This window comes from Artemia sp. Qi Xiang Cuo, chromosome 5 (genome assembly GCF_049724085.1).
Source record: "Artemia sp. Qi Xiang Cuo chromosome 5, ASM4972408v1, whole genome shotgun sequence".
NCBI classification, from domain to species: Eukaryota; Metazoa; Arthropoda; class Branchiopoda; order Anostraca; family Artemiidae; genus Artemia; species Artemia sp. Qi Xiang Cuo.
In genome coordinates, this window is record NC_142798.1 from 56,994,748 (window position 1) to 57,013,732 (window position 18,985).

General features: G+C 33.8%; 1 protein-coding gene across 2 annotated transcripts in view; it reads left to right on the plus strand.

The window, feature by feature from the left end:
- MCTS1 (malignant T-cell-amplified sequence 1 homolog) overlaps positions 1 to 18,985 on the plus strand; it is a 126,903-nt gene that overhangs the window by 71,245 nt on the left and 36,673 nt on the right. For both annotated transcript variants that reach the window (XM_089088920.1, XM_089088919.1), the window contains exon 4: positions 11,667 to 11,800. In XM_089088920.1, coding sequence (XP_088945046.1) covers positions 11,667 to 11,800 — 134 coding nt within the window. The remainder of the gene's footprint in view (positions 1 to 11,666; positions 11,801 to 18,985) is intronic.

Genomic DNA, 18,985 nt, shown 5'->3' on the forward strand with positions numbered 1-18,985 from the left:
AATTACTTAAGTATCGTGGACCGTTGATGACATATAGGCAGGCTTTATTTGTCTCATTATTTGCTGACGTCAGAAGGTATTATGAAAATAAAACAGTTGTTCCACAAACTGTTAGTTTTAATTTGTTACCAGTTTGAAAATATCTCACATACCTAATTATAATAATTGCTAGTAATAATAAGATTAATATCACGTGCATTCAAATTATTTTTGGAATGAAACTGTAAGGTTGTCATTGCTTAGTGCCAGCTTTTTAGGAATGTTAATAACGCATTCATAATAAAAATTGGTAATTTTTTGTTTACTAGTTGTTCCTCATCTAACGAGGTAGAGGATATCCCCTCTTCAATAGGTTTCAAAACCTTTTAGTCACACAAAGATTATACATTCCTAAAGTTTGATCGAAAGGTTCAGTAATCGTTAACTGAATGTACCATTGAAGCTACTAAACTTAACTTACTAAAACTATTTCTCCTTTTTTGCATTTTTTTTAAAGCCGCGTTACGAAAATTGTTCTCTTGTTACAATTACTTTTGATACTCGTATCTTTTGCTTTGCCTTGGATAAGAGATGGGCTCTAAAGTGTTGATAAAAGAATGAGGATATGGTCTAGAGCCCAAGTTCCTTCACTAAGTTATCACCTACATTTAATTTGCATGACAATATCTCATTATTGAAAATTCCACAGAAACCATAAGCAGTTTAGAGAAAAAATTTACATATACGTCTGAAAATATCCGGAAGGAAAAAATTGTTATCTTTTAAATATTTCAATTTTTTTTCTAAAAGTTCTGTATAAATGTTAATTTAGAGGAGATACTGCTTAAAAACTTTTCCATGGGTGAGTAGAAAATATTAAGATATTCAGGATTTGAGAGTGTCTGAATATAATTTGTTATAGTTACCAATATAATTATAATATTGTATAGTTATTTTTCTTCTTTTCGTAACTACTGGAGAGCCATATGCAATATTATTTTTCTCTTTCCTAACTTGAAATCAACACATGGTCCACAATATTAGCTATCGCTTTTATTTTAAGTTAAAATCAATAATAAATGGTATTAAAGATTGATATGACTTAAATTTTATTTTAGATACTGGCTTGTGAAATTTTTGCTCCTTGAGATTATGCGGTTACTGAACTCCTCTAAATAAATTGATTGTGTCATGGGCCCCATGCCCTATTTCACTATCTTAGTGAAATCAAATATAATCCAATTCAAAATCATACAACGTACTGTATGACAGAATAAATTACTAATAGTGTTTCCTTAGCGTTCTCCATTCATAGTAACTCTGTTGTCGATTTGAATTTTAAGGAAAGTGCAGGTCACCTACGCCAGGATCATAAACCAGACGGAGATTTTGATTTTTGCGGATTGAAAAGTTTTTGAAGAACTTACTGAAATTTTGTTTTATTCAAATATAGCAATATTGTGCATTTGTTAGGGTTATTCAATTTGATTGAAGTTGAGCTTGAGCGTTGATGATGTTTTTTTATGAAAAGTTTTCATGGAGTATTTCATGAGATGATGTTTTCCATGAAAATTCTCAATTTAATTGAAGCCTAATCTGTAAGTTCCCCATGCAATAAATGAGGATTCCGTTGCCATGGGCTAATTTCTCGAACTAGTATTTGGATTGAAATAGAATCATATCAATCTCATGTAAGATTCATGTCTTTTTCTCAACTTGAAAATGCACCTATGAGTTGTTAGCAAAATCTAAAGAGTGTTTTTTTCTCATCGTGTAAACTAGAAATTCGACAAAGACATCAACGTAGAACTGGCTAGCATCACTAGGGCCATAGTAATACTAGCAAGTTTCTCGATGAATAATACTAATCCTAAAGTAAAACATGCGGTTTTAGAAAAATACAAATTCTAACCAATTTCAAAGGCAAATCATTGTGACCAATACCAAAAGGTGTATCTCATCTTTTTAGAAAAGTAATTAGAAAGTAAGGAAGATTTCTATTGTAGATTTTAGTTTACCAGTCGCGCTTGCAGAGTTGCGTTTACCCTTTATTTGCATTAAAGGCTGGCCGCGATTAAGATATGTTTTAGCTCCTCCAGCCAAAGATTATCTAAGAGAAGTTTTTGTATTTTATGGCGAAATGAAGCAATATTCTTCGTTTACATACTAAAGTTCTACAGACGTTTTAGTCTATTTAAATTCTTGAATAGAGACTATTCCCACGAAACGCTTAAAACCTTAATTTCTTAAATCGTAATATCTTAAAATGCTCCCCTGCAGAATTATGAAAATATGACGCACCTTCTCGGGTTTTGGAAACGACCAAATCGAAATACGCTAAATATCTTTCCAGAATAATTTATAGTGGTGGAAACGAGACATCTAAATCTATTTACAAAAAAATCTGATCTCGAGACCAAAAACTAGATGGCATTCTAAGTTCATCAGATGACGTATATATACTGAATCGTCAAAAAAAAATAGATGATCTGGAGTAAAGTACCTTTAAACTAATTTGTAAATTCAAAATCACTAATTTCAAAATCACTGGGAGAAAGAGAAAACTAAACGTATTTCTTAATCGATATCAATGCAAACCCGTTAAGGGCAATGGTTTAATGTAGGTACTAAGGTTAGCTTTACATATTCTGAAGAAAAGCAGTCAAGCTATTAAATTTATGCAACCAATCTCCAGGCACATAATACGACGATCTCTTGAATTAGTTGAGAGGTCTATTTCACAAATGGCGTGATTTTTCAATTCTATATAATGATTGTCTTCTCTGGCTGGTATTTCTTTGGATTTATCGTGTCATTTGTTGTGGAATTAATCTATGTATCAGAAGTTTTTTCTTTACTTGCGTGGAAAAAAATAATTCTGGTAGCTTTGCCTGTCACCTCTTGGTGTAGCACTGCATAGTTATTCTTAGACCGGTTATATTTTAGAATGTTTGGCTTACAGCTCTCTGACAAGATCAACTTTCAATGGGTCTACATCTTCATTAATGTAATGCTACTCTCAACTTGAAGTTTCTCGTTGTATTTTGCTTAATAATCGTTGCCTTATTTTCATTTCTTTGTCTCGGAAAGTTTCGTAAGCTTATAGGGAAATCATTTCCGTAAGTCCTAATTCCAATTAGTTCCGTGAAGATAACCTTTGTCGCAAGAATTAATTTGATTGGCTGCTCTCTGGGATATGACTTTTAATGAGGCTTATTAGACAACAAAGGAAGTCTAATATCTAAAAAGATGAACATGTTTGCGTATAAATTGTATTTAAGTACTACAATTTCGTTTTCATATATCATTTTCCTACGCCTTTTTTTTACACAAGCTGTTAAAACATTTGAGTAGGCTAATGGAAAAAAGATCGTACATAGGAGTCAACAATTAGTGTTCTCAGCATAGCCATGGAGTGGCCAAATTAGAAATCCTACTCTGTTCTATAATTTTATTATTTCCTCAATTCAAAGGGGGGGGGCAACCGGGGCAGCTGCCCTGGGCACTGTGGCTTGGGGGTTGCGGTTGAGGGGGGGGGGGTCTGATAATTTTTTTCACTTTGATTCGGCTTCTTTTTTTTTGCTTATATTTAATTCTAGAGGGGGAGTTGTTAATTGATTTTTCCCCGGCAACACCAACATTAGGAACGGCTCTGCCTGAATCAAAAATTTTAAGTGACAAACTAAGTCTCTTGAATAACGTTACTAATTGCTCTGAACATTCCTCCGAAGGCTCTACCTAGAATTCTATTTAATCAAGAGAACTAAAAACCTTGTGACTTTTAATGCTCTGGGAAAGGCACGTACGAATACGTTTGTTTATTAGGAAATGGCAATGATCCGGGAGGCCCAAAGGCCACGGAAAAAGAGCAACCATATGAGAATTGTACTATATTGGCAAAACTCGCAAGGTTTTGAGCTTTTAGAGGAATTTAACCACCTAAAGAAAGCCCCTTCCTAAATAAATATTCTGTGAAAAAAAAAAAAAAAAATTCAGGTTTTACTTAATAGGAAAATAAATCCGTGCCTCCATATCTCCGATGCGGATGAATCTATTAAGCATAGTGCACAAAACAATGCATACAGTAAAACACAATACACTGCATGGTTGTACATTAAGCCTGAACTGCATAACAAACGGTCCACAGATCAAATGTAGTACACTAGCAACGGCAGTATGAACGGAGAAACTTTTGGTAAGTGGCATAATTTTGCAATGAATGCAAAATTAGTGTTCTGTATTTTGTACCTTTAATATTTTACGAGTCGTATGTTCCAGAAATAAATTTTACTATTCTTAATGCTACTTATATGATAGTGATAGTTCATAAGTTATACTTTTGTATAATTTATGTTGTATATAAAAAAAAAATATGTTTGACGATTAGAATAAGAATTGCCCAGAAATTCAAAAAAGCATAGTGTTTCCGGTGGCCCATGTCCCCCTCCCCCTGCGTGCGTATCCGCAACGAGTTGTGTAATAAAATACAGTTTAAAACGTGTGATAAAGGCTCATGTAAAACTCTAACCTTTTGGCATTTTATTTCGATATAGCCCACAGTGTGTTTTGTTTAACGGTAAACTTATTTCGCCTTTTGCATCTACTGTTTGCTAGGCCAAGTTCAGGTAAGTGGCCACATAAGACTATCTTAAACTATGTTATGATTAATAATCACTTAACATTGGTCACTCTGTGCTTTGGTGTTTCTTATGTATTGTTTCGCTAAGAAAAAAAAGAAAAAAAAAGTTTTAGGTCAGTTGTTGGATGTAAATTATTACCAACCAAATAAAAAATCTAATGCGCACAATTGGATGCTTTAATTTACATTAACTATTATATTCGGTCAGTTTCGCAATCGTAAAAATAAATTATTTTATAAAATATGTTCTAAAGTAAGTTTCGTTATTACGTTGATAACGGAACTTTGCTCCCAAATACTCACCTCGTTTTTGACGACCCTTTGCTAGTGGAAGAACGGCTGGGGAATGTCGGTATTCATTTCTAAATTTCTTCCCCATAGTGTAATACCACAATTGCCTGGATTTCATCTGTTTTAAGGATGGATATATCTTCTGCGAATATGCCGAAGCTTATTATTTCCTCGTCTCAGGAGGCAAGGATAACATGATTATTCATTTGTTGTCATAGCAAAAAATCTTAGTTCGGTCGTTTTATATTAGCTATACCATGAAGAATTCAGGGAAAGACTTGTGTATCTTTGGTGAAATTAGAGGATCCCTGAAAAAAAAAGTTTGACAAAAAGGTGGTTTCGTCCGCATTTAAGTAGCTGGAGGAAGAACATCGGTGACAAAAGTTTTTCATATCTGGATTTCATGAAGTATGCTTTGGAAAAGTCTCAAGGCTAAAAACTGTCTTTTTATCCAAACGTTCTTCGATCGATAAATCCCCCTCACCGGCAGACGTTGTTCTGCCTGAGTCACTCTAGAGAGATCAACGCCTCGACAACTACCACTAAGCTTGTCAAATTTTACTGAAAGTTGAGAGGAATCAGCAAGACATTATAGGCCTTAGAATAGCTTTTACAAGCCTAGACAAATTTTGAGAGACAACAAATGGGATTTAAGATAGATTGTACATTAATGTCAAGAAGTTCTAGGCTTCTGGTATTTTTATAAGGAAATTTACAAACTTCAAGCTTTCGGGGTACTGATTATCGCAAAAATACAGCGTAGAATTGTTCTATCCCTATGCTTATTTTAAAAAATTTCCTTTTTTGTAGCTTGGAAAACAAAGTCTTTTTTTTTTAATGGGATGACTGTTTTTGCCTCTTGGATAATTATTTATAAGTACTTAAGAAGACTCCTTATAAAGAAAAAGTCCCTCTATTTTCTAAAAATGTCAGAGAGGAGCTAAAAAGTACTGAAAAAATAGAAAGAAGACTGCTAAGAAGGTTGAGAAGGCAATATATACTTATAGACAAAGGTAGAATAAAAGCTATCGGCTACAAATAAAAAGAAAGTAGAAACAACCAAGTTCTTGAAATAAAGAAAGACAATAGGCCTGTAGGTTAGTTACGTAAGCAGTATTTCCTTGTGGATTTACATACATATTTTTGTTGTTTTTTTTCTTGAGGCTTTTCCTTTTTCTGAAAAATATAGGTAGCAACCCTGCTCTGGGGAGTCCTTGTCTGTTGTATGGGATTCCCACCCCACAGGTAGTTTAAGATACCACTAATCGTCCTTTAAAGGAAATATCGCTCGTGCATAATTGTTATAACCGATAAGAGGATGTCTAGATGGCATTGCTGATTTTTCTCTTTGTAGTTTTTTTTTTTTTGTATGATCTTTATATAACGTTGCAAGCTTAGTGTTTGATTACCAAGAACTTTTCCATAGCATGTTAAGCGTTTCATTGGGAGGGAAAGAGGTTTGTTTTCAGACATACAGTGACTGACTAGATAATTATATTAATGTAGGGTTACAAAAAAAGTCCCAAGTTGACACCGATGTCTCTAATTCAATCACTATTCCCCTTTTATCGGATACCTCAGTTGGAGCTCCAATAAAAATGTGTTTTGTCAAACACTGTTACTAGACGGACTTTTTTTTTACAATTATCAAGAACAATCTCGTGAGTAAGTTTGAATGTGCGAAGCCTCCGTCTTCGAACAGGATTCAGAAATGGATGGGACAGTTTGAGAAGTTTAGGGCCAGAGGTTACATCGAAAACTGTCTGAGACACATAGGACGGCCCAGAATGACACTACCTTAGGTGGCTGAGAGATCTATCCAAAAGTCTCCAACATAATCTTGTACGCAAGCGGATTCATTCACTTGATATAACCCATGAGACGTGCAACTGAGTGGTAGGAATGGTCTCTTCATGAGATTTAAATCCCAGCAAGATGTTTAAACTTGTTCTGAGATTGGCTGAAAGAAATCTTCTGAAGCCGTGCGATCTTCTCAAGACTATATTTTAGTAGACGCCCGATATTCTACACTCTAAACTCCCAGATTTTTAATTTTAGGGCAATTTTAAGCGGGTTCTCTGCAAGGAGCTTGAATACCATCGCTAGACCAAGAAAGCCATCGCTAAGAGATTAGTGCTAATTCTAAGTTGTTTTTTAAGGAAACCATTTAGGACTTCGTGTAATGCCTCAATAAATGAACGCAGCGAAATTAGGGTTATCTCGGACATCGGGCCTGAAATAAACCTATAGTTTTAAGTAAGTCCTACAGTTTTGAAATTTAAATATGAAAATTTAAACAGAAGTAAAACATATACCATATTTCATCTAATTACGACAGAAAACTAAGAAATGAATTCCTTTCAAATCCGGCCTTTTTTCGTTTTTTCTTATCCCGCCTTTACTGAGCACATTCGAAGTCCTGGAAGGATTATGAAATTATATATATATATATATATATATATATATATATATATATATATATATATATATATATATATATATATATATTACATATATTTTAAATGTTCTCCTCTTAGATTATGAAAATTTAATCAGAAATTAAAGAAGTTCGTTTTTACCTTTAAGATGAAAACTTTCTTGATTTGACACATTGCCTCAAATTAATCTAAATAATGGGATGGAACTCCTTTACATATAAAGAATCGCATTTCTAAAAGTTTGGATGCGCCTGTTGTGTAAAAGCTTTGGAAATAGGACATCATACAGTTAATTTCCCAGAAAGTTTCGAAACTAATAAATGATGGAAACGAATTGCGGATCTGCGCCCAGGCAGTCGATATTATTACTTTTTTGTATTTTAAAACGTATTAACGAATATTTAATCTATTTTGTATACATAACAGGTCCAGTAAATTTATTTGTTATATGTTTGAACCGTATATATTAATATTTATCTTATGTCGTTCATGTTAATATTTATCATGCTAATATTTGTTAATATTTGTTAATTTGCAGAAACAAAAGAACACTATTGAGAATGCTTGGCTATGCAATTTGAAATACACGAACAACATAAGATAAATATTAATATATATATATATATATATATATATATATATATATATATATATATATATATATATATATATATATATATATATATATATATATATATATATATATATATATATATATATATATATATATATATATATATATATATATATATATATATATATATATATATATATATATATATATATATATATATATATATATATATATATTAATATTTATCTTATGTTGTTCGTGTATTTCAAATTGCATAGCCAAGCATTCTCAATAGTGTTCTTTTGTTTCTGCAAATTGTTTTTAAATCAAAAGCAAAGTTAGGCATGTAAGTGTATAATCTAAACATTTTAGAAATTTGCCAAAAAAAACATCTCAAGCTCACCCTAGCTAAATAAACGTATATTGCTGAAATGACTTATGAACTCATAGTTTCGACCTTTTTGTGCTTCTTTTCCCTTTTTTCGACCGCAAAGACAATTTAAGAAATATAAGTGTAAAATCTGTATTCAAAACGCGATTTCTTTTTCTTACGTACTGCCTGCAGATATAAAAATATCATAGACAGCGCAATAGCGTTGCTTAAGTGCGATATTGGCAAATTTTTTTTTCTTTAGACCAGGGCACATCGTATCGAAGGAGTTGTCGTAGAAACTTGGAAAAAGGCTCATTTGATAGGAAATTGGAGGGGTTTGTGCCTTTTCAATAGTCGAAAGTGATTGGAAGGCAACTAACACCCCTTCCACGCCCACCATTTCACCAAACACATCCAATCAAAATTTTGAGACAGCCATTTTGTTCAACATAGTTGAAAGATCTAGAAATTATGCCTTTAAGGAGGCCACTCCCCCCACATTCCTCAGGGCAATGATTGTAATTTAGGCACTGGGGGAATAAATAAGGTTTTTATTGAAAGTGTTGTCATAGAAACATCAGAAAAGGATCAATCAATTGGAAATTGAAAGGGCTAGTGCCCTGTTTTCGAAAGTGATAGGAGGGTAACTAAACACATGCAATCAAAATTTTGAGATGTCCATTTTGTTCAAAGCAGTTGAAAGTTTTGGAAATTAGGTCTTTGACAATGATAATTCCCCCCCCCCCCCCCACACACCCCTCAGGGCAAGAGTTGTAAGTTGTACCCTGGGAGTATTTAAGGTTTTTATAGAAAAGGTTGTCGTAGAAACTCCGAAAAGTGCTTATTCGATTGGAAATTGAGAAGCCTAGTGCCCTTTTTAATAGTAGAAAGTAATTGAAGGACACCTAACCCCCCTCTCACGCCAAACATTTCCCCAAACAAATCCAATCAAAATTTTGAGATAGCCATTTTTTTTTCAACGTAGTTGAAAGTTAAAGAAATTAGGTTTTTAAGGATGACAACCCCCACAACCCTCAGGGTATGGGTTGTAAATTATGCCCTGGGGGCATATAAGGTTTTTACAGAAAGCTGTGTTGTAGAAATTTCAAAAAGGGCTCGTTCGATTGGAAATTGAAAGGGATGTGTTCTTTTTAATTGTCGAAAGCGGAGGACAACTAACCCCCTCTCGCGCCCACCATTTTCCTGAACTCATTCAATCAAAATTTTGAGATAACCATTTTGTTCAACGTAGTTTAAAGGTCCAGAAATAATGTCTTTCAGGATGAAAAAACCCCCCACAGCTCCCAGGGAAAAGGTTGTAAGCTATAAAGTCCTGGTAATTTGATCTTTGAGGATGACAACCCCCCCCCCCACAACCCTTAGGGATAGGGCTGTAAGTTATGGCCTGGGGGTATATAAGGTTTTTATAGAAAGCGTTGTTGTAGAAACTTCAAAAAGGGTTCATTCAATTGGGAATTGAGACGGTTAGTGCCCTTATTAATAGTTAAAAGCGATTGGAGGGCCAATGCCCCCCCCCCCCCACGCCCCGCATTTCCCCAAACCCTTTCGATCAAAATTGTGATGTCGAAAGTTTTTTGATTGTCGTTGACGGGTCCTGAAATTATGTTGTTGAGTATGACAGCCCTACAGCCATCAGCGCTCAGGTTGTGAGCTGTGCCCTGGGGGTATATAAGGTTTTTATAGAAAGCGTTGCCGTAAAAACTTCAAAAAGAGATCATTCGATTGGAAATTGAGAGGGCTATTGCCCTTTTTAATAGTGGAAAGTAATCGGATGGAGAATCACCCCCGCACCATGCCCATCATTTCCCAAAACATTTCCGATCAACATTTTGATATGGCCATTGTGTTCAACATAGTAGAAAAGTTTGGAAATTATGTCTTTGAGGATGACAATCCCCCCCCCATAGCCTTTAGGACAAGAGTAGTAAGTTATGCCCTTGGGGCATATAACGTTTTTATAGAAGGTTTTGTCGTAGAAGCATCAAAAAGGGCTCATTCGATCGGAAATTGAGAGGACTATTGCCTTTTTTATTAGTCGAAAGTGATCAGAGGGCAAATCCCCCCCCCCCCCCCATGCCCATCATTTCCCCAAACACTTACAATCAAAATTTTGAGATAGCCATTTTGTTCAGCGTATCGGAAACGTCTGTGAATTATGTTTTTGAAGATAAAAAAATCCCCCCAGCCCTCAGGGCAAGGGTTGTAAGTTATGCCCTGGGGACATATAAGGTTTTTATAGAAAGCAAGGTCATATAAACTTCGGATGGGGCTCATTGAATTGGTAATCAAATGCTCTAGTGCTCTTTTTAAGAGTCAAAGTGGCCGGAGGGCAACTATCCAGCTCCCCCCCCCCCCCACAAACTTCGTAATGTCCCGAAATGCATGTAATACAAATTCTGAGATAGCCATTCTATTCAAAATAGTCTAAATATCATATAACAAGGCTTTTGGGGTTGAAACAAACCCAAGAGATTAGGGGCAAGGGTTGTAAGTTATTCCCAGAGGGTATTTAAGGTTCTTATGCAAGGAATGGTTGTTTAACTTTAGAAGAGGCTCAGTCTTTCTCCCTTAAAAGGACCATGTCAATATAAAACGAACATAAATTAATTAAAAAAAACTTTCCACAAAATAAGTTTTTTAAAAACAAGTGAAGTGAAATACGATGAATAGTGTTTTAAACCCCATGCTTTCTAAAAGCCAGAATATAATTTGTTATAAGAAATAAAAAATTATTTAAAATTTTCAGGAATAAATATCAGCATATGTATATTAAACTGACAATTCACATTTTTTTTTGTAAATTCATTTGTTTTTTTTTTTTATTAAAGTACAAATTATATTCTGGCTTTTAGAAAGCATGGGGTTTAAAACCCTACTCATATTAATTTCTGCTCGTTTTGAGTTTGACTGTTATTTATTTAATTTCTGTTTCTTTTGGGTTTCATTTATTTATTGATACTTATTTGTATTTGTATGCTTGGGAGATTATTTGATTCTATTTTTGGTTTAACGGAGCTCTTTAATTTTTTTTGGACAAATTTTTTTTGTGGAAAAAGTTTTTTTTAAATTAATTTCATGAAAAGGTTAACCTTCTTCCAGGGATGTACACATTTGTGTTTCACTAATATTTTCCATTGAAACATTTATCTTCGTGCCATTTCAGGACCATTTCAAAGTGTTTTTTTTTTTTTTTATGTATATTCGGATCTAAATTTGTACGTTTCTTGCGAAAATTGTATTGTTTTATACCATATTGCCAAATGTTATTTTCCATTTCTGTTGTTAATATTCCCTCCAAAGGCCATATCAGTATTATAATATAAGCTACGTTATATTTTCACTTTGTTTCAGTTCCTTATATGCTGCCATGGGAACAAGTGGATAAGGGGGCAATCAAGTTTGTGCTGAGTGGAGCGAATATAATGTGTCCTGGATTAACATCACCTGGAGCCAAAATCACCCCAGTCGCTAAATCAGCGGTTGTTGTATCCTTTCATGCTTTTCTGCCTAAGTTAACTTGTATTTCTCCCTCTATTTTTCATGTAGCTTAAGCCTGATTGATCGTGTAGTCTATTATGATCGTTAATAACTAGAAGAAAAAAATAGTATTATCTAGTAGTTTACTCCTTTTTTATGGTATTGTCGGAGCAACGACTCTGGGATGATTTTCTGATCATTTATTATAGAAGGTAGTTCACAACACTGGAATTGGGTGTGTAGCAAGGATTTATACTTCTCCGTATGGGAGCTTAATTTGTAGAGTAACTCTTTAATTGACAATAATTTGACCATCATCGAGACAGATGAAAATAAATGAAAAGAGACGAAAATGGGTAGAAATATTTTAATAAACCTGATTTTCACTCTCTTTGTTAAAATTACTTGTCTTGGTCTATATTGTTTATATTATAGTTTTGCTGTCTTTGTTAAGGTGTCCCTTATTAGGTCCATATCTATTTTTGTCGTAGTTTCGCTGTATATGTTGAAATACTTTTTTTTAAGTAATTTACCTTTTTTCCATTTACTTTTATATAAAAAGTGGTTTGGCACAAGAAAACAGTTATAATAAAAAAAAAACACTGTTACAAGAAAGTGGCACAATCTCATTCATTGGCTGCCATTTTTGGTAACTTCAATTGCACCACAGTACTTCTTTGGCTAGAATTTTCCTTGCTTTTTTTGTTGCTTTCAGGATTTCTGAAAGGAAACTTGACTGTTCAAGGCATCTCTGCCGATTTGTAAGTATTTTTTCCATCTCATTTTTTCCTGTGAGCATATTGTGTTGACGAAGAGTGATTTCTTTACAACTATTTATCACAAACTTGGATTTATAAGGTGTTCTTAAGAAAAGGATGTGTATTTAGATATCTACAATCACAAAATTTATGGAAGTCTTGCTTAACTTTCTTACGGGCCTTTTTTTTGGCAGTTTGCTTGGAGCTGATATCAGGTAGGGCCTTGGTGCCTTGCCTCCCCTAAAAATCTTGGGATTTTGTTATATATTGAATAATCATATTATTTGCACTTAATTTACTTTTGAGGGTCATATTCAATATATATATATATATATATATATATATATATATATATATATATATATATATATATATATATATATATATATATATATATATATATATATATATATATATATATATATATATATATATATATATATATATATATATATATATATATATATATATATATATATATATATATATATATATATATATATATATATATATATATATATATATATATATATATATATATATATATATATATATATATATATATATATATATATATATATATATATATATATATATATATATATATATATATATTGAAGCTGACATCAGGTAGGGCCTCGGTGCCTTGCATCTCCTAAAAATCTTGGGATTTGTTAGATTTTTGAATTTATATGATTCTCTAATCATTTATTACCCTAATCTAAGAAATTCTGGTGAGAATTCAATTCCTCCTTTCTGTTAATGTACCAGAGAATCATCTATTTTATAGGATTTGTTTTCTTCTGGGACTCGCTGTGATTCTCACTGTTGCCTCTCTTCTAACATCAGGTTTTATTTACGATTCGATGTGATCATCCTTGTCGCTTTTCTATCACCCGCAGATTTTGTTGTCGAGTATTTTCATTTGAGATAATTTGATGTAATTTGGGTTTGTCTTCTAACAGTAGATTTTGTTGGGCAACATTTTCGTTTGCAATTCAGGTGTGATTTTTGCTGTTTCTTGTTCCATACCTTTTTCTTTATCTATTCAGAGACATTTGTCATATTTTGTAATTTGTCATCTGTCATGGATATTTAAAACGACACGACCACTCCTGTGGGGAAAGGATGTAATTTATGCTTTTGAAATGTGCTCATAAACACGACGTCACTCGTATGATTTTTTCCCTGCAAACTTAAGGCCTTAAACGAATTTTCTCAAACTCTTGACCTATTTTGATCGTTTTTCCGGTTTAGAAAATCCCAGGATGCCAATAAAAAAAAGAATATGGAGCCATTTTCAAAGAAAAATTATAAATATATAAATACGTTCATATACAGTTGCTCGTTTGAAGGTTTATATTTTACTGTGAATGTCTGAAATCTGGTTAATGTCGACATTCGCCGGTGAATGTCCGAAATTTCTTTTTCTCTGCTTGGATTTAATTAGCTTCAGGAAGAATTTGAAAACACTGAAAAATCCAGATCTGTAGGAAAAGCCTACATTTCTCAACTAAACGATTTTTCGGAGATACCGAACGTTTAGAATTTTTTTTATTGCAAACTTGGGATCACCTTCATTTTCTTTATCTGTATTAACCTTTTAATTTTTTGTCAGCTTTTAATTTTGCTATGTATTTGCCCGTAGAAAACAGGCTTATTGTGGATAGTTTAATGAAACCATATTTAACTTCTTTACACGAGAGTTGTTGGATAAAATGAAAAACTTATTATAAAGTTTGATGATCTTTCGGTGCCACACTCGGGAAAGTAGCTTGTTAGTCATTGAACTTTTTTTCGTTAGTCATTTAACCCTTAGTCAGAATTTGAAATAGTCTGGTTATTTTGCCTCTAATTAAATTCTCTGGGACTTTCCTACCTGGAAGAACTACTTTGGGATACGTTAGGTGCCCCCCCCTGCTCGGAAATTCTTATCTGGACCTTGGCTGAGAACTTCTTAAAGTTCTCCAAAAGTAAAAGGTGGTAGATACCCTTCCTGCTATCAGCCAGGTTTGAGCAGTTCAAGTCAGTCTCTGTGACTAGGTCCTATACAGATTAGGGAGGGGGGTTGCTGGGAGGGACAAGCTTGTCAAAGCAGTAGCAAATTGGTGAACTACTTACAAATTCGTATAGAATTACGTAATAGTAAGAAATTTAAGTGATATGGGGAGAGGGTTTGCTTAGAGAACCCATATTCCTGCTGAGAAGAATGTCTGTAACTTGGGTTGTTTTTGCATGTTAATTGTGTTTCCACGTGCTTTATAACGTGTCAATTTGTTTGTGTATCTAAATTCTGTTTTTTGTCAATTTGGATTTAATATTTTCATTACTGGTCCATAGTCTTTATTTTACTGTAAAAAGACTCCATTGAAGATGATATTGAAAAAACCTGCAAACCCAAAGCAAGCACATTCCTTTTTTAGTTTTTTACTCTATCTGTTGCCTAGCCAATTTTCTGTACTTTCCGTCCAATATTAGGATTAACGCTTACAGTATGCTATTTCAACGAATACTGGAAAAGAGAGGACCACAAGAGCTGTCCTGGTTTCCCCCTCAATTATTGTCTTTTTTTGGCAATAATATCCACGTAACATCGAAGAAATATTTCTATTGGAAATGAAATAAAATATTCCTCTTTTCTTATTGTTTTTCTTGGAAAAATAGACTTTATGTTATATGCTGATAAAGATGAGAAAATGAGAATTCTGAAGTGCGCTAAAAAGCTAAGGGGCAAGACAATTGCTGGGTTTCACGATATTTACATTAGTGATGACGCTCCTCCTGAAATCAGAAAGATGAGAAATGACCTCCTGCGTAAGAAAATTAAACTCCGTGAAATCGGTATTGAAGCCTGGGTATCGAAAAGCTTTCCAGCAACGCTGAATTTTAACCGACTTAATGGTTCACTGGCGAAATACTCACATGAAGATTCTATTCCTGAATTAGATCAGTTTGCCCGCAGTAAATTGCGCAAGAATGATAGTTCAGAGCGTATGCGAGGAGAAAGAAGTGGCGGACGGTTTGACGCACCTGGTGAAGTGATGGCTGATTAGTGATAACTATTGATTGTTATTGCTCTTAATTGAATTTATTTTCTCTTTTTTTTTAGTCTATTTTCTTCTCATTTTATTTTTTCCGTATTTTTTTTCTTTATTTGCATTATTAATTATATTATTATTTATGATTTTTTTTTTTCCAGTTAATTATTATTTTATTTATTTTAATAATAACGAAATTGAATTGCGCAGTAAATTGTACAATAAAGATAGTCCAGAGCGTATGCGAGGAGAAAGAAGTGGCGGACGGTTTGACGCACCTGGTGAAGTGATGGCTGATTAGTGATAACTATTGATTGTTATTGCTCTTAATTGAATTTATTTTCTCTTTTTTTATTATATTTTATTTTCTTTTTATTTTATTTTTTACGTATTTTTTTTTTTTTTTTTTTTTTTTTTTTTTTTTTTTTTTTTTTTGCATTATTAATTTATATTATTATTTATGATTTTTTTTTTCAGTTAAATATTATTTTCGTTATTTTCCTATAAAGATTTTTTTTTTATTTTTTCTTTTTTTTGTTTGTAGTTTTTTTTATTATTTTTTTTTTTAAATTTTACTAATTTTTTATTTGTGTTTTTCGTGTGTTATGAAATGTGTGTTAATAAATGTGATGATTTGAAATAGCTACGATACCCACTAGTATTAGGGAATGTAATGGGCGAAACTGCGAATGCAGAAACCCAATACGTGTTTTTGTTTTTGTTTCTTTGTTGTATGTGTTTTGGTGAAAATTACCAATGCCCGTTAACTGCGACCGGAATTTTGTTCGATAATATAGTTCTATTTTGGAAAAGAATATTGACATTATTTATGAATGACCAGATGGCTTGGAGTAAATTGGAATTTGTTTTTTTTTTATGTGTTGTTTTTTGTAACCGAGTGCCGTGGACATTTTATATGTTTTATTGGTTCCCTATTTCGCACGCAAGGTTTCTTGTAAGAATTGGTTAGAATGAATGAATCACCTCCAGGTACACCTGATTTTAAGGAGTTGGAAAGTAAAAAAGTAAGTTTTGAAAGATATAATGAAATTTTGAGTGAGAACGTTGATCCTGGTGGATGCTGTCGGCTGGCATGTGAGGATTCAAGGTATGTGTTTTTGAGTGATGTCCCTTCGGAGAGCCGGGGGGATGAGAAGCAGATCAGTATTTTCCATATAAATTGCCAAGGGTTGAATTCCAGCTTTGATTTTATTAATGATATATCTAGTCTCTCTGTATTTCAGGTAATAGGCCTTACGGAAACCTGGCTTAACAAGCATAATTCTGAATTGCTGCGGATTCCTGGATACTCTTTATTCACCAAAAATCGGGAGCTTCGTCAACATGGGGGATTGGCAGCGTATGTTCGCTCGGATATTAAGGTAACGGTAAAAAGTGATATGTCGGTTTATAAAGAAATGGTATTTGAGTCGTTTGTGTTACAGTTTAAGATTGATAAATTCCAATGTTTTTTTATTTTTTCATAACGCCCTCCATCGAGTGCGTTTTATGAATTTTTGGAACTCCATGAGCAGCAGCTAGAGAAGATTCCAGTGGAGACCCCTTGTTTTTTGATGGGTGATTTAAACGTTGACCTAATTGATCCTTGTCAAAAGACTAATCTTCTATTAGATATGATGATTTCTTATGGCCTGATTCCGTCAATTAATGTAAGTACTCGAGTAACTGCGTCAACTGCGAAGTGCCTTGATAACATTTTTACAAATGTACCGTTTTCTAATCCGTGTGTCCTGGTTAGTGATACCTCGGACCACTTTGGTGTTTTTGGCTCATATTCAACATCGACGCAGACTTCTCCTTCGGTAAATGGCAGGTTTAATAAGATTACACAAGTACTGGATCCTAGTGCCCTCCGTGATTGTAAAAACAAAATAATGGATGTTAATTGGGATGAAGAGCTAGCTCTACCTGATCATGCTGATGCGAAGTTTGTGAAATTCTATAATAAACTGCTTAATCTGCTGAATAGTTGCACTAAAGAGGTACGGAAAAGAGCTCGCAGAGAAATGCCTAAGAAGCCGTGGGTGACAAAAGGATTGCTCAGATCAATAAATCGAAGGGATTTGCTGTTTAAAAAGAAAATGTTACAACCTAGTGATGTTAATGAAAGGATATACAAAAACTACAGAAATGCATTAAATAGACTTTTGCGAAAAGCAAAGGAAGCTCATTATAAGAAAAAGTTTGGTGATGCAGCTGGAAACCCCAATAAAACATGGCGGATAATTAAACAGCTCATAAATCCTCCCCACACAGTCGCCCCGGATCAGATTATTGGTCGAGTAGGTGCAGAATTAAGTGACCCGTCTGATATAGCCCAAGAATTTGTTGACCACTTCGCTACAGTTGGACATAATGTGGCTGAGGGAGTAAGAATAGTGGATGGCGACCGCCCTTTCCAACATTACCTTGGAAATAGCGAAACAGAATTTTCAGTTTACCTGAAACCGGTGACCGAGAGTGAAGTAAAAGAAATAATTTTCGACATGAAAAATAGTGCAGCTGGTAGTGACATTTTGTCTCTACGGATAATTAAATATCTGTGGCCAGCTATATCGCATGTATTAGTTAACCTAATAAATCTTTGTTTTAAACAGGGAGTATTTCCATCTTGTTTCAAGTTGGCACGAATTACACCGGTTCATAAGGGGGGTGATCACAGTGAGGTAAGTAACTATCGCCCGATTTCCGTTTTACCGGTCATGTCAAGACTTGTGGAAAAGTGCTTTTCCCGGAGGTTGTACCATTATTTAGAGTGCCATTCAATACTAACATCCACCCAGTTTGGATTCAGAAATGGACGCACGACCGAACAAGCTGTGGCTTATCTCTGTGGTGTTGTGAATACTGCCCTGGACCTTGGTTTTAAAGTGTCTACCATCTTTTTGGACATTATAAAAGCTTTCGACACTGTAGACCATGGTATATTGCTTGAAAAATGTGAATTTTATGGGATTAGAGGGCCTGCTCTTGATTTCCTACGTAGTTTTTTGTCTAATAGGCAGCAGTATGTGCGAATAAATGGATCTACTTCTTCCGTTGTAGATATGAAATGTGGTGTGCCACAAGGGTCCGTTCTTGGCCCCTTGCTATTTTTGATATTTGTAAATGATCTTGTACTGTCCCTGAAGGATGCGAAAACTAAAATGAGCGACATGTTTCACAGTGACAGTGACGTTACAGTACCTCTATTTGCCGATGATACTTCATTGATTTGCATTGCAAAAACAGAACGCCTTTTAGTTGAATTAATGACACAGTGTTTAGATCAAGTGTCTAGCTGGCTAAGAGTTAATTAAATAAAAGTAAACCCATCTAAGAGCAGTTTTGTAATATTTTCGCGTACATCTAATTACTACCCATGGATCCAAGAAGT